This window comes from Eretmochelys imbricata, chromosome 15, assembly GCF_965152235.1.
Source record: "Eretmochelys imbricata isolate rEreImb1 chromosome 15, rEreImb1.hap1, whole genome shotgun sequence".
Lineage (NCBI taxonomy): Eukaryota > Metazoa > Chordata > Testudines > Cheloniidae > Eretmochelys > Eretmochelys imbricata.
Genome location: NC_135586.1, coordinates 16247568 through 16264574, shown reverse-complemented (window position 1 = coordinate 16264574; position 17007 = coordinate 16247568). Strand labels below are relative to the sequence as shown.

At 39.7% G+C, this 17007-nt stretch overlaps 1 protein-coding gene across 1 annotated transcript in view; it reads right to left on the bottom strand.

Annotated features, from left to right (window-relative positions):
- LOC144275430 (septin-2) overlaps positions 1 to 16596 on the bottom strand; it is a 61133-nt gene extending 44537 nt beyond the window's left edge. Inside the window, exons 1-5 of the mRNA XM_077834619.1 lie at positions 16498 to 16596; positions 7858 to 7909; positions 5930 to 6029; positions 3684 to 3770; positions 2841 to 2964 (exon numbers count right to left, since the gene is read on the bottom strand). Of these exons, the coding sequence (XP_077690745.1) occupies positions 2841 to 2964; positions 3684 to 3770; positions 5930 to 6029; positions 7858 to 7884 (338 nt within the window). The 5' untranslated portion in view covers positions 7885 to 7909; positions 16498 to 16596. The remainder of the gene's footprint in view (positions 1 to 2840; positions 2965 to 3683; positions 3771 to 5929; positions 6030 to 7857; positions 7910 to 16497) is intronic.
- Positions 16597 to 17007: the final 411 nt, after the last annotated feature.

Here is a 17007-nt window from a genome sequence, read left to right as displayed (position 1 = left end):
CCAAAACTGGACACAGTACTCCAGATGAGGCCTCACCAATGCCGAATAGAGGGGAATGATCACGTCCCTTGATCTGCTGGCAATGCTCCTACTTAAACAGCCCAAAATGCCGTTAGCCTTCTTGGCAACAAGGGCACACTGTTGACACATATCCAGCTTCTCATCCACTGTAACCCCTAGGTCCTTTTCTGCAGAACTGCTGCCTTGCCACTTGCTCCCTAGATAGGACAAGACAGATTTTTAAAAATTTACTATGGAGGGATGGGGGACAGGGAAAAAAATTAGACATGAGAATTCACTGTGTACATCTTCCAAAAGATACACAAGTGCTATTTTGCAGGAAAATTGTTTCTATCATATACTCTGAAGTCACTGCTTGTGTTCTGAGAATTTATACTGGAAACCTAGTACAGAATTTTATACTAAGTTATTCAGATGTGTCTGACTCCCCATGGAACTAGCTTGCTTAAAAAGCCTGCACTGAGAAAAGGAGGGGCGGGGGAGAATCTGAACATGTAGGTCTCCAAGAAACATCTTAATAGAATAAACAAGGGCATTAGAACACAATCAACAGGAAGGTCTCATTGTAACACAATACACTGGCTTAACAGCTCTTAATTCCAGCAAAAGGAAGCTCAAATCAACATTACTGACAATGAGCAAGACTGCACTGCAGTCCAAAAAGATATTTTACAGTTATTCAGAAGTTTCTGTTTTAATTAGTTTAACAACATAGACTGAGGACAAGGAAGCTGAAGATACAATTACCGTTACCACCACACTTTTGACCCTTCATCCAGTGAATTTCAAGCACGTGTAACAGACATGGTAAAAGAAGCTAATCACTCCCATTTCAGAGTGGTCTTCTTGCAAAGCACTCCATAGACAGGAAAAAATAAACCCGTTTGCCAACAATATTCTTCACCATTATCTCAAATTTTGTCCGATGTACACCACAAGATTTTGAAATGTGGTGTTTGTTAATTGTAGTTATATCAGCTGTTTATCCCCTGCACAAAAGCTTGATTTTATGACTATTTATTTCCAGTGGCATAATATGTAAATAAGTCATCTGCTTATTTAAGGTTTCTTTTCTCTGTTTAGTGCTGCTTCCTTACAATAAAAACAAATAGCTCAGAGAAATGAATTTTACCAGGGATTCTTAGCCTCCAGTTGTATAGGATGTATAAATAATCGAGAGTCCCCAGTTGGCATGCCGCTCACCAGTGCCAGTATATTGCATTTTCATTTAAAACCCAGCTACCACAGGGGTAGTCTTCCTTCTTTAAAAATAGGATGGAGCTATCCTTCCTTTCTTAATCAAAATGCGTAAGTAGCGCCCTACCAAATTCACAGCCATGAAAAATGCATCACGGATGTGAAATCCGGTCTCCCCACATGAAATCTGGTCTTGTGTGTGCTTTTACGTTATACTATACAGATTTCACGGGGGAGACCAGCATTTCTCAAATTGGGGGTCCCGACCCAAAAGGGAGTTGAAGGAGGGGGTCACAAGGGTATTTTAGGGGGTTGAAATATTGCCACCCTTACTTCAGCTGCCCAGCTCTGAAGGCAGCACAGGAGAGTGGTGGCTGGTGGCTTGAAGCCCAGCTATGAAGGCAGAACTTCCACCACCTGCAGCTGCAGAAGTAAGGATGGCATAGTATGGTATTGCCTCCCTTACTTCTGTGCTGCTGCAGCTGCAGAAGTAAGGATGGCATAGTATGGTATTGCCTCCCTTACTTCTGTGCTGCTGCAGCTGCAGAATTAAGGATGGCATAGTATGGTATTGCCTCCCTTACTTCTGTGCTGCTGCAGCTGCAGAAGTAAGGGTAGCAGTACCGCAACCCCCACTACAATAACCTTGCGACCCCTCCCACAATTCCTTTTTGGGTCAGGATCCCTACAATTACAACACAGCGAAATTTCAGATTTAAATAGCTGAAATCATGAAATTTACAATTTTTAAAATCCTGTGGTCATGAAATTGAACAAAATGGACCGTGAATTTTGTAGGATCCTATGCATAAGTCTAAATTAGCAAGCTGTACAGAAAGACTTACATCACTACAAAATGACTGTATTTATATCCTAGAGAATAATTTGACTGTATAATTCCAACCAACTTCATTTGGAGTCACATCAGGGAAGAATTTGGTCCATAATTCAGAGATTTTTTTTTAATCTATTATGGGATGTTTTTGCAGTGGGGAGGCAGGAAATAAAGGACAAACATTCTACTCAAACTTGATTTATACTTGAATCCGGTGCTATTGAAGTTATTTGGGTAAATAAGAATCCAAAACTAAGCTAAATGCTGATTAACTAAACCAGTTTCAACCACATGGCTACAGCTCCCTTCTAGCACCTCTCTCAATGTAGGGAGCCCTTGACTCTCCTTCTACAACCCCCCCACATTTGTCACCTTTCCCCTGTCCCTCCATTCCCACACTTCAGATTCTGTATTTGCCAAACATCAGAGAAACTATTTGGAAGAAGATTCCTATGAAAAAGAACAAAGTATGAGAAATTTACGGACTATTTTTATAAGTGTTTTCTTTCCAAATAAATATGGACGGAGTAGGAAGACAATCTCTACTGTGATCCCTAGATAACAATATATTGCTATTAAAAAAAACAACAATGAAGTGGTTGCTTCCCTTTGCATGTCACAAAATACAGGAATAATACACACTGTTCTCCAAAGACCACTCCCATCCACTGAATCACCAAGACACATATAAAAAGGAGAGAACAAAACACTAGGATTAACATATACATATAACACCATAAGCAGAGATGGATTTAAAGATTCATCCCGGTGGCTAAAACAGACATACCAGTCCTGGCTGTTAATGGCATCGCCATATCCTGGTGTATCAACTACTGTTAAACGGAGTTTCACCCCTCGCTCCTCAATCTCTACTGTAGAAGCTTCGATTTGGACTGTTCTCTCTATTTTCTCTATAATAAAATAATGTTTTAAACATTAGTATTTCTCTTGTTCAACCCCACAGATGCCCATGTACCAGATTTATTTAAAGTGTACTGTAACCAGTTACACCTCCACCGCTATGTAATGCAGAATCCTTCAGAAAAACATGCCAAATAAACTAATAGAAGTGCAACTACAATCTATGATTAACTGAAATACCCAGAACATAATGAGTGGAGAAACAGTGGTATGCCACATGTAATTATGCTGTGATGATCATTTTTTAATGTTTTATTTTTATAACTTTAAAAAGTGTGCTAGGTTCTTTATAGACAGGGAGTTCTTTGTCCTAAGGTGTTTATAATCTAGATTTTAGACATGACCACTGCAAGGTAACAATCAGCTGGAGGAAGTGGGGATTACAGTAAAATCACATGGTCAGTTTAGGCATATAGACATCTTATGGAGTTTGGGGGTTTGTTTATACTCGTAGTAACAGCAGAAGTGAGTTTGTAGGAGGGAGACATCAAACCTTAAATTATGAGAACAGAGTGGCTTAACCAACAGTGATTGGGAGTGCTGTTCCATGCATCAATGGCATGGAAGCAAAACGAAGTGGGCTTCATGGCTGAAGTCATTGTCAGAATGGAGGAATAATGGTGGGGAGGATGTGAAAGGAAACAAGGTTGGAGGTGTGTGCTTGGACTGAATGATGTAGGGCCTTAAATAAGAACACAGTCAAATTTACCTGCAGCTCCAGGAATGTAACGTTCTGGATAAAGATCAGTCAGGAATAAACTGTTAATTAAGGTGGATTTTCCCAAACCAGATTCTCCTGCAAACAAGATCATTTCAAGTAATTAAATACCTTCATCTTCCTTATCAGCCTCCCTGTAACCTCTACAAGCCTATGTAGTGGAGTAAAAATAATTTGTTCAGCCAGGGTCCACCCTATCTTTTAAGATAAAAAGATCAGAGACTCAGCTAAGCAATGCTAAAGAAAAAAGAAAAAACAAATCTTTGGTGTTTGCTTACATATACGAATGCATGAAAATTCTAAATGTACTCTATTAGATTTAACAGTGCAAGCAAAAATGTCACAACTGCAATGATCACACATATAAAAATACCCCCTTTACACCACAGCACTTCCAAGTCTTGAATCAAAACAGTGGCAAAGTCTTCAAACCTTTTCTCTTTTACTTATGAAATCAGAAGCCATGACATTCGAATTCACGTTTTTGTAAGTTTTGAGGTTTTCTTAAGCTAGAGATGCAAGTCAGCTTTATTTTTTAAAACCGCTGTAACACTTCAATGTAGTGGTTCTCCCATCAGCATAGATAATCTGTCTCCCAAAGAGGTGGTAGCTGGTCGATCTAAGAATTCTTTCATCATCCTAGCACTGTCTACACTGAGGATTAGGTTGGCTTAACTACACCACTCAGGGAAGGAAACAGGATTTTTCAACCCTTGAGCCATGTAGCTAAGTCAACCTAACTTTTTAGTGTAGACCAGGCCCAGGTTAAGCACAACTGGCAACCAAGTTTAGCATCCTTGCATTCAGACTATATTTATTCTACATAGCAAGAACTAAAGAAAGCCACTGAGAATCTTTTAATCTTCACTTGGAAAGTTTTATAATTCTAAAAGTTTACGATCACTTTAATTTACCTGAAACTCCCTAAAACTAGCATGTGGAGTTTGCAAGTTCATCTTTGCTACATAAATTGTTTCAGGAAGCTAAAGTGATCTGTAATGGTCATGTATATTATATACCAATAAACATTTAACATTTAAGAAAAAGAAAACCCTAACATAAGCTGTCTACGCTTCAGTTGATGTTGCTAACCTAGTTTTAGATGAGCAAATCTTGTATTTGTCATCAAGAACTACAAGGCATAAGAAGTTCTACAGTGATCAACAACCACAAGTAGGAGACAACTGCTGAAACTAATTTATTGTATAATCTTTGGTCAATGCTACAGCTGTCAGCACACAGGCTGTTTTAAGACGTTACATATGGTACTTCGTGATAAAGATGCGATTTCCTTTCTCCTACTAATTTCTCAATAATATGTAATATTAAGGCAAGTATCTCAAAAAGCTTCTTAACGAAAGGAAAGTAATTTGGGTTTTATAAAAGCAATTGTAGGGTTTTTATTAACTAAAAGTTGAAAATACCAATATAACTCAACAAGCCACTTTTAAACTACTTTGCACTTAAAAGTTCCTTCCACTTAGACAACACCAATTTCATATGGGGAAATTTAATCAGAGACATTACCCTTAACGTCACACAGTGAGTCAGGGCGGAAGCAAGAGAAGAGCTAGGAATAGAATCCCCATTTCAACGGCGAGACATCACTGTGCACGCACATCCCCATTTTCAGATGGGGAAACGGGTCAAAGACCGGTTAAGTGACTACCACTAACGTCAAACAATGAGTTGGGGGTAGAAACACTAGAAGAGGCAGGAACAGAAACCTGAATCCTTGGCGCTGAGCCATGCTCTAACCACTACAGCATGCTCCCTCCCAAATAACTTCACAAAATAGGCAGAATTTAATTTGACAGCATACACTAGTTAAAGTCTTTGTTCTTCAGTACACCAAATACAGTAGTTAATTAAGAACAGGTGCATACTTAGGGCTTGTCTAAATGAACAGTTAGTGTGCAGCAAGTTGGGGTATAAATCTACCCCCCACACTACCTTGCCAGATGCTAAGTGTCAGTGCGGACCCTGCTGACTGGTTCTAGCAGTTCCTTAGCATGCTTTGATCTACCCCGCTTTGAAACAGGAGTAAATCAAAGCACACCAAGAAACTGTTAGTACATGTCAGCAGGGTCAACATGGCTACCTAGAGTGAGTGGCTAGCTTTATTGTGAGGTAGATTTACACCTCAGCTTGCAGCAAACTAGATGTTGCTGTAGACAAGCCCCTGATGTGCAAGACAATATATTTTAACACTCAAGCAATTAAAGAAAACCACCTACCAACCACCATTAGAGTGAATTCAAAGCCCTTCTTTACAGACTTCCTGTGGACCTGGTTGGGCAGATTAGCAAATCCCACATAGCCTGCTGAGTCAGAAAACTGGAAAGAAAAACAAAATTGAATACAAGTAAAAAAATACAAATAAACTGCACAAAGAAAGATAGAGAATCAACCAGTTACCTGGCAGCGTAGCAAGACAGCCCTTGGAACAACCCCTCCCAACCCTTCCTTCCCCAAGAAGTCTTTGAGAGAAGTAAAGATTCCACAGGTGCTGCGGTACATACTTGAGCAAAAGGCTCTTCCTGGACAACATTGACCGTATGCCCGCAAGAAAAAACTGCCATTAACATGAGACCATAAGAAGCAACAGGTAGCCCTGTTTGTGACTGTAAATGGGCTTGCCTGCCCTCAGGGACCCCCTGCTGGCCAAGCATGGCTCTGCTAAGGCCTGCTTCACTATCCCCTTCACTTCAGACCCCTTTAAAAACCCACAGTACCCAGATATTCAAAACATTCCCTTTCTGGAGTCCAGTGTATTAGGTCCTGAACAAAGTCAATCAAAATAGACCTCCAATCTACAAAATCTTCATCCCAGTTTGAGCTGGGCCCAGACCCTTCTTCTGAAGGGTCAGTCCTCCTTTCAAGTTAATTTCTTTCACCTCAGTCCCAAACTGGGCACAGCCCTTCCTACCTGAGGATCTGTCTTCCTGATTTCCCAGCACCTCTTGCCTGGAGGTTTTTGTTTTCTCAGAAGGCGGAGGGCCTATGGACTCAGGGCCCTTCAAGGGCCTTCTAATTCCCCACATTGCCTACAAGCGTCTGCCAAACCCACCAGCAGCTGTCTCGCCCTGTATAAGGCTCAAGCGCCTGCCCTTAAGCCCAATTTCACAGCAGGCAATCGGCCCAAGTACATTGGACTCTGCTCCTTTTTTTTTTTTTTTTTTTTTTTGCAGGGGCAGTCCCCATGTGGTAATGACAGAGTTAAAGGTGACTCTTTCAATGAGGTACGTTAAAAAGTTAATGAAAGATTTAAATCATAAGCAATCCTAAAATCACTGACATTTACAAATTGAAAAGTTATTAGAAATAGGCTCTCCTGATATAGGCTAAACATAGTGAATTTCAGCACCTAAGAATGCCTGTGTACACATGCAGAGGAAAAACATTTCTGTAAATATATGTAGAAACACAAGCACACTCGGTAGTAATGCACAGAATATTGAGTTTATCATCACCTTCCAAGATGCAACTACAGTCACATAAGTGAACAAGTTAGTAATATAGCTGAACATAAAGCTCCAAAGTTCACAGTGCTAAATCTTTGACACAAAAGGAAGATACAGAAATGTACCTGAAAAAGTATCTGATAGATTTGGGCCATAAAAATAACAGTCCACTTCATTCTGTTATGAACTGACCCAATATCTATTTTAGGCCTAAACAAGAATTGCAGTCACTTGAATTCTGGGCTCTCTGAGCTTATTGATAGCAACAAACATTTATTCAAGACAGACACAGGAGTTTAACATGAAAGATAGACTTTTAATAAAATGATGTACTGCAAATACTCCTGAACTAAAATCACTCACCAAAGGGCAGTTATTTTACTTGCAAACAAGCTTTTTACAACTCACCCAGATGGGAAAAATCTTAAATTGTAACTTATACCCAATTAAGAATTTTGCATGAAGTACAGACATCAATCCCTGTACATAAATACAAGAATACCAGATAAAGGAAGACTGGCTAACCTATTGAAACTATATTACTAGGATTACATACAAATTTGTTTTTCAGTAAATTTAAGAAATATATTTGAGCTAATAAATTTAGTTGGAATGTTTAACTACTTCAGTGAAAACATGAGTATTTTCAAAGGTTCAAAAGAATTATATACCACATTTGTATTATGCAGGCTTCTGTTTACCTTTACTTTTTCACCTGACTGAGACATGTTCCGTCACTGCAAGTTTCAGAACCTAGAAAACAAGACCTTTGTTAGCGGTACTATAGATTAGATTCATCACAAGTTTAAGCACATGACCAAGAATGGATACCTATCACATATTTATTATAATACGCCAAAGGAAAATTAACATGGTTTTCCTCAACATATAGGGAGCAGTCTAGTAATGAATTATTCTGTATATGATTCTGTAGATTTAGTCACTTAGTAGCTGCAATAAGGATAATACAGTTTAGCAAATGAAGCTATTCAAATAACGGGGTTAAAATCATCACAAAACAAAATCCTTCACTTTAAATGTTATGCATAAGCAATTGTAAATTAAGATTTTAAACACACAAAATTTTTTAAATCTAGTTAATTAGAACTCTGTATTCTTACATTACTTTTGCTTCTTTAAGTAGGGGACAGATGCATCTTACTGAATCTGAGGATGTACAGTGCCAGTACAGTACAGACGTAATTTTTAGTTTGTTTTGGTTCACCAGTTTTCTAATAATGCCCTGACGCTCCCATACACTTTCCCTCCTTACCCTGCCATGAATCATTTCCTCCCCTTTTTCTTCTCACAGCTGAAAAATGCCTTCCTCACCTCACAGGAGTAATTTACATATAGCCAAATAGATTTTAGTGAATTTTCATTACAAAATTCCCAAACTTCTCATCTGAAAGCGCACAGAAGTTTCTCCAGAAAACCAAAATACCCACAGACTTTGAGGGTGACAGAAGTGACTGAAAATAGTATTCTAAACGTAAATGTCATTTCTAAACACTAACACCACACTGAATGCGAGAGAAGCCTGGAATTTGGTTAATACCCACTGGAAATGAAAATTCACCACAATGTTAATGTGTATATCAAAAGTATCTGCATTTCAACACCAGCTAGCTATCTGGAAGAGCCCTCTCTTTCAGTGCCCTCACACATCTCCACATTTGAAAAATACTAGCTGTGTTATACAGACTAACGGTCCATTTTATTCAGAACAGCTACATAACACTGAAAGGAAATGGAGGGGGGAAGGAATACTTCACAGCTTGACTTGTTGACAACCCGGCTCTTGGCTGAGAAAGGGGGGAAGTGACCTATGCAGACACCTGTGCGCTCAGAAAACAGATGCTTCCCTAATGCTTAGTAGTAGCTACTCTAGCCAGCAGGATATGGCACAACTTTAGATGCAACTGCTCAGCCAAATCCTAATATAAAAACTTGGTCACTTAGCTCTGCAAATACAAGTTAACAGTAATTGCAACTTGGAGTTTAGAGGAAAATGTAGTCACAGCCGATGTCGTTTTTAGTTTGCCCAGAAGCAAAAGTTTCAAATTTCCTGCTGGCTGTATAGACTACAGCCAACCTGTAAGCAAGGTCAACTCAGCGACTTCCCTCCTCCACCAACCTCCTTATGTATCCAGTTTGTTTGTCTGGCACAGCCATTGGTTAAGAAATATTAGTCTTGTTTCTATGACACTTCTGAGTGTCTCTAACTAGGCATCCCCACATTGTGATTCCCAAGTTGTTTTAAGTATGATTTTGTAGCAGTGGAGTTTGTTTTTATGACTCAACACACTAGGAGTTGGGTTTCCAGCCAGCCAATACTATGGATCCGCAAAGATGGCATTGATAAAGATTTCGTTCCCTAGTCACAACTTAATCTACAGATGCAACTGCTTGCCCAAGTTTTGTTTCTATATTTGGAAATGTCTGTTGTCATCTTTGCCTTGAAACTAACAACGTACTTCATAATTAAAGTGCACTAGAACACCGCCACTGTTACAAGTGACATTTTAGTACAAGCCAAAATTACTAGTTTGGAAAACAGAGGAGCTAAAATTATTAAGCTCCCCTGCACGTGTACATCTGGCTCACAGAAACTAGCTTCTCACAGAACAAGGTTTACAATAAATAATAATTTTCCTGAAAAAGGGAACACATCAGTGTTTTTCTTTTTCTGCCTTTCCCCAGTCCTCTGAAATTTTAACTCTCTCAACAGGGAGCTGGATGTCTCCAGGGATTGGTAATAGGACAGTGAGCATATTACCTCCTGATTTTCAGTTCAAACCCAACCTAACTTCATAGTGACTGAAAGGCTCAGGAAGAATGACTCTACAGTAGAGCCTCAGAGTTACAAACTGACCAGTCAACCACACACCTCATTTGGAACCAGAAGTACACAATCAGGCAGCAGCAGAGACAAGAAATAAACAACATACAGTACACTGCTGAGTTAAATGTAAACTACTAAAAAAAGGGAAGGTTTAAAAAAAAAGATTTGACAAGGCAAGGATACTGTTTCTGTACTTGTTTCATTTAAATTAAGATGATTAAAAGCAACATTTTTCTTCTGCATAGTAAAGTTTTAAAGCTGTATTAAGTCAATGTTCAGTTGTAAACTTTTGAAGGAACCACCATAACGTTTTGTTCAAAGTTAGGAACAACCTCTACTCCCAAGGCATTCATAACTCTGAGGTTCTACTGTATCGGAATTGAGTTGGTGGTCTCAGTTCACTTCTTAGGAGCCAAACACGCATGTCTCAAAAGCCAGCCAAGTAGAAGTCTAAGTAGAGAAGTCTGGGTTGAATAGGAATGAAGATAGAACACCCTCTATCCCTTCACTCTTTGAAATGATCTCTCCAGATAATGACTGACACTGAGGCCTACTATACTCTACCTACTGCACATTAAAAACAATCTCTGGGGCTGTTGAATAGGCAAGCCCCTTTTACCCGCACTAAAATTCCCTTAATTACTTTTTAAGTTTTAATCTGGAGATACCCATTTCAGTCACTGCAGTTCATAAACAGTACATTGTATACTTCTGAGTGAATATTCCTATAGCTTACAATTTTTGTTCCCATTTATAATGAAGAAAATTCTTGTAATACACGGTAAGCACAATTTCCCAAAAAAAGTGGTGCAGTTTTGAAGCAAAGCTACCTTAGCTATTCAAATTACTGATACGTTTGTACTTTCCATTAGATCCTATTATACAACTAATATTTGCCTTGCACCCTACTCTGATCAAAAGCTCATAATATCCGAGTCTGTGAAAGAATAACTGCTGATCACATCTTAAGAGTTTGCTTAACAGTCTTGATAACACTAATATCTAGTCAGTTACTTTGTCTAGTATTTTGCTATACCTAGCATATGAAAGGAGGAATAATTAAACAAGTTCTATTCCTTATCACATGCACAATTCTTCAATAATAGTTTATAATTGTTTATATTATGCAACATAAGATGAACACTTTTGCAATGAAGAATGTTTCAGGAAGAATTTGGATTCCAGTTATAAACCAATGAATCAATGACTTTACAAACCCAAGTGATTTAAAAGAATCCCTTAATATGCCAACAAAATACCCAAAAGCAAACAACTTTATTAGTCACATGATACAAATTAACTTTAAAGGTCCCTAACATTCTATCCACATTGCCACTGAGGTATTGTCATTTAAAATACTATTTTACCATATTAAAAAAAAATCACTCCAGACATATTTCTAGGAAATTATTACTCTACGATGGTTAAAGTAATTTCAGCTTTTGACCTTGTGGATCATAACATTGCCTGAATGGTATGGTCATCTAGAAATTAATTCAATCCAATGACAATTAGCTGGACATCAATAGGCTTTCAGAAATATTATTGGATCCTTTGCCCCATTACTGCAAAGCAAAACTAAAAAGAAACCAGTTTAAAACTGTTTGAACATTAAGTTAATAGTAACGAAAACTAGAGAGAAGAATAGATTAGGAGAAAGTCTTTCATGTTTCTTTATAGCACCAAATCACAGTAGTACTGAAGCACTGTGTCAGAGTAGATTAGTAATAAAGATGGGACAGACTGTAGTAGATAATAATGACTAACAAACTACTATTATCTGCATGCACTCACCTGAGTCGCACAATAAAATATGACTAAAAGAAATCAGTTTGATCAGGTGGGAAACCGTGCCATGTATAGAAACACTACAGTATGAACTTTCACCAACACTTGGTAATAAAATTAGTGAAAACAATTTTAATTCAAAGCAAACATATCATATTATGGCAGAAGGCATTCAAAGACCCACCTCAAGTGTCAGAAGACAAGCAAAGCAACACGTACAAATGAAGGAAATTATAAAGATAAGTACACTTGAATTAATAAGACACATTAAGCAGTCTAATTCCTGCTTTTACATTTTTTACCCTTCTAGCACAACAGAAATTGAATACAACTGAATTTTATTTACAAGGTTTCATTTTACAAAAGCAAGATGGACTTTTGAAAGTAATTTCCTCTGTGCATAGGTATATTGAGCTACATTACATAAATAAGTGTATTTTCACTCAGCAAGTATGCTTTCTGAACTGCATGTTCTGTACTAATGCCTATTTCCGATCTCACAGGAATCCCATCTTAAACAGGTCTCTGTGCTAGAGTCCAAGGACTAGACAAATACCAATTTCAGTTACAGCCTGTGCTTCTGCAAACACAGACGCCACAAGCATGTCACCCCACCATCTTCTACCATGAAAAAAACCATCCAGTGAGGCAGAGAGGAAGGAAACCAGGTCATTTCCTTTGTTCCTTTCAGGATGTAAGACATAAACTGTTAGCAATAGGCAGTATGGGATTTTCCTAATGGTAACAAGAAGAAAAATGCTATGGAAAATGTACAAGGAAGTCTTCTATACAGGATTATAAATACTATTTTAAACAATTCTTGAGTGACAGCAATAACCAATTCTTTAAACAGATCCAGGAGACTGTGCAAGGATTCCTCTTTTCTGAAATCAATACTTAACAGCATATGTGATCCTTTGGTAAGTTAAGAAGGAACCACAGGAGAAGTGAAAACTGTGGTAGGGGTGTGTATGCTGGACTTGGTCTTATCAGCACTATGTGATCACATATGCTCCCAGTCTTCAAGAGTGTGGACCACCAGTAAGCCAACAAGAACATTTTAACTAAATACTGCAGAATGATTTCTTTGTTATCATAATGGCCTGTGACAAATGAAGTGACAATGCAACTACTCAAGCATGTCATAAGGAAGACTAACATAAAACTGTTTAGAATACCTCTTGCATACCAAGAAATATGGGAGTTTGGTGGAGAAGAGGATTACATTCTTCTCCAGACATACTCTTAAGATGGGTAGGGTGGGGGAGTATCAAAGTACAGAGAAATTTTAATTCTAGGCCATTCCTAGTAAGGGGAGGCAACAGCTGCCTCCATATCAAAAGGCTGGCTATGCTGCTGATTCATTTAGAACGGAAATAGCTGTCACTGATTGAAGAATGTTATTTTACACGTCCATGGCTCAGAGTAATGCAGAAGTACACTGACTTCCTTCTGGTAGGAAACTAAGCAAGTCACTTCCACCAACCTAGAATGCAGGGATTTAACTGTTGTTTCCAAAAACAAACCTGCTACTGCTACAGCATTGGCAGACAGGCCAAGTCAAGATAAACCAATAGTTTAATACCTTGTATTCAGTGTTATCAACCTTTTTGATATAATTTTATGGCTTCTATTCTTTAACAGAGGAAATGCAATGTCCTTAATTTACTTTCTGTATTATCAAAAGAAAAGGCGTACTTGTGGCACCTTAGAGACTAACCAATTTATTTGAGCATAAGCTTTCCTGAGCTACAGCTCACTTCATCGGATGCATCGGTTTTATGCATCCGATGAAGTGAGCTGTAGCTCAGGAAAGCTTATGCTCAAATAAATTGGTTAGTCTCTAAGGTGCCACAAGTACTCCTTTTCTTTTTGCGAAAACGGACTAACAGGGCTGCTACTCTGAAACCTTTCTGTATTATAAAAAAGGCTTATGTACATACATACACCCATTTTAGATGCAGATCAGTTTAAATAAAAGTATCAATTACAGTACCTCTGAGATCTTGAACTACTGGAACATAAGGAAATAAGAAAAGATGGGCCAAATAGGATGAATAGATTTAAATACTCATTGATATAACTTATAAAAACAATGTATACATTCTGTAATTCAATATATAATGCTTCACTGTTGCTCTATTCCCTTATCTTTTGTACTTATCACCCTCATTACTTAAGAAATTTGTAATGTCAACAATTCTATTTACCTTTAATACAAATTTATTGACTACAAGGGTTTTTTGTCTTTAAATATTAGTGACTTGGAAAAGTTAATGAAGAAAGGTTTGATGTTTTTTGACTATTCAATTGATAGATACATCTTAGAAAGTGGATGTTTGCTCAGGAACCCCTCAACATTTTTCACCAAGTTATTTTCAGTTGGGAAACAAGTTTCCCTTCTCCCCCACACAATCTGCCTTACTTTACTTACACATAAATCACACCACACACTCCAGCATCAATGCAATTCTGGTGTTACATTACAAAACACTGGTGAAAAGTTGTCATGGGTTTGGCATCTTTCCACAGTACCACAGAAGTGCTTAGTTCTCTCTTCTCCTTTCTGCAGGTATGAATTCCATTGTATCACATAATGAAATATACCACACTCACAGTGTGAAATTAAAGTTGAGCAGTTTTATGTCCAAGGGCTATTTTTTTAAAATATTTTATTTCAATTAAGAACACTAAACTCACCTAAAAAATATTCTAAATTACAATCACATTGAATCAAAAAGCAGAAAGTTTAAAATTAGCAGAAAATTTAAATTTTAACAGAGAGTATATTGTTACTGTAGTATTTACATTGATTATGAATACCAGAAAACAGTGGCTTACACTAGAACAGAATGGGTCTGATCCTACCAATACTTACTAGCCATACCACTTATACAAGTAGCCATTTCACTGAAGCCAACAATATCACTTGCAGTAATAAGTACTACACCTGATCGAAGGCATTTCCACTGCCAGGACCCATTTATTTATACGGTTAATATTCAACACTTTCTCCATGTGGTATTAAGACAAATTATTCCGTTATATTAAAAATGTAAAGCTCTGATTTTTAGAACAGCATGTATAAATAATGTATGAACAAATCTAAAGTTCTGACCCTACTCATTTTAAATCCAGCTTTATCTTCTCCTAATATTATTTGTACAGCACCAACAGTACTCTAGACGCTTTCTTGCCATCATTTCACCATACGGTCACCGAGAAATAAGTCTTATAGAGCTGGTTAGCTAACTCAAAGACATAATGTATATTAAGTCATTAATGTGTTTCCTTCCTAAGCAAGCAACTACTGGTAACATTTTCAAAGAGTTATTGTATTGCGAAAACATATCTTCAAATGGTCTTGTAGAAGTTTGATCATCCACTGTCAAAGAAAAATAATTTTGATGGAAAAAAAACTAATTATATTTTATTCACCATAAGTCATCATAATACAGGGCAGGTGAGCAGATACTGTGCATGGGCTGGTAAAGGTTAGTGACAATTCTGCAAGACAGCTTTAAAAGTGGTTGGGGGAAAAGGCAAAAGACTACATTATGTTGTTCCATGCAAGAGAATCTGCATCCACAAAAATAAAAATGTTCTGAAAAGGATTGCAAATATTAATGTAACTGCCATGATGCTGTTTAGATTCTCTCCTACATGCTGAGAAATAATTTAAGACCTATAAAATAACTTTAAAAGGCATGTGTCATCAGCTACCAAATCAAGTACTAAGTCTTATTGTCCAGCTGTGGGCTCTACATTTCAACTTCCACGTCCCCATTTTCCCTTGCTTCTAACCTCAGATTATGCTTGATACTGCAATTTTGAAAGCATTTTAGGAATGCCAAATGGATCTGGAACTTCTTGGCTCCATTCACACCCAGCACTTCTGATTAAACTATGCAGTGCAGAGCCCAACAAGCAACAGCCAGGCCTTAGTCCCCTTCTAAAAAGATCTACCCGTTCCTTGTTTGTTTGTTTGTTAAAGTATTTTGTATATCTTGTAAAACAGTCTTCAATAAACAGACTACAAAAGAAGCCCTGCCATTTTCTGAGTTCCAGTCAGACACACTCCCTCCCCCTGGAGCCTCCAACGTGCTTTGGGCTTGTGACATTAAAAAGGCATCAGTGCTGCACACTTAAAAATTAAACCTTATTAAATCACACAGTTATCTTTAATTAAAATCACACAATTAGCGACCTAGACACGGCCCAAAACCCCAGAAAGCCTGGAGGGGCGCTGCGGGGAGCGGGAGGGAAAGAGAAAGAAAAGGCATGGCTACTGGAGAGGGGCTTTTACGCGCTTCAGGCTCTCACATCCGCCAGGGAGCCAGAGGGGGAAAGAGGGACGGGCTGCCTGACACGGGCTCTTCTCGGGCAGCCCTGGACACCCCGCTCCGGGCAGGTACCCCCATTACAGACACCCCGCCCAGGCGCCGGAGCCAGGGCGCAGAGCGGCGCGGGGGCGGACAGAGGCGGCCCGATGCAGAGCCAGCCCCACGCCAGTAACAAGCGCCCCACGGGGGGCTGCCCAGCGGCTACACGCGAAGGGGGAAGGGGAGGGCAGGGCCGGCCCGGGCGCACAGGGCTCCGGCCGCAGACACCCCCTTTCCCTCACGGCGGGGGGAGGCTCCGGCTGCAGAGACACCCCCGCGCCGACAGCGGGCTGCACTCGGCGCCCCGCTCTCCGCCCGGTGCTTACCTGGGCCCAACCCCCCGAGAGCCTTCGCCGCCTCCGCGCTCGCCCAGCTGCCAGGCCGCGCTCCGGACCGGAACCGCCCACTCCCTGCTCCTCCGGCATCCCACACGGCACCGCGGTGGCGCTCCTTCAGGCCTCGCGTCTCTATGGTTGTGCCGCTCACGCGGTGGGGAGGGGAGGGCGGTGTCAGGGACAGTGGAGAAGGAGGCTAGAGTGTCTCTCTCTCTCTCCTGCCGCCCGGAAAGCCGGCAGCCGGGGGCAGGGCCGAGCTGTGGGCCAGGCCGCTGGGCTCGGGGGCACGGCTGGCAGCGTGACACACCATCCTGCGGCGCGAGGGCAGCGACGTGACGTCGCCCCATGACATCCCCACTGTGATGGCCTCGTGGGAGGCGGGCTGCAAAGCCCCAGGTGGTTTTGGAGCCCACGAATACCCTCTGGGCGCCGATCGCTAGGGCTGCTGCAAAAGATTTTTAAATTGCGCTTTTCTGTTATTTGTGTTACCCTGGCACCTAG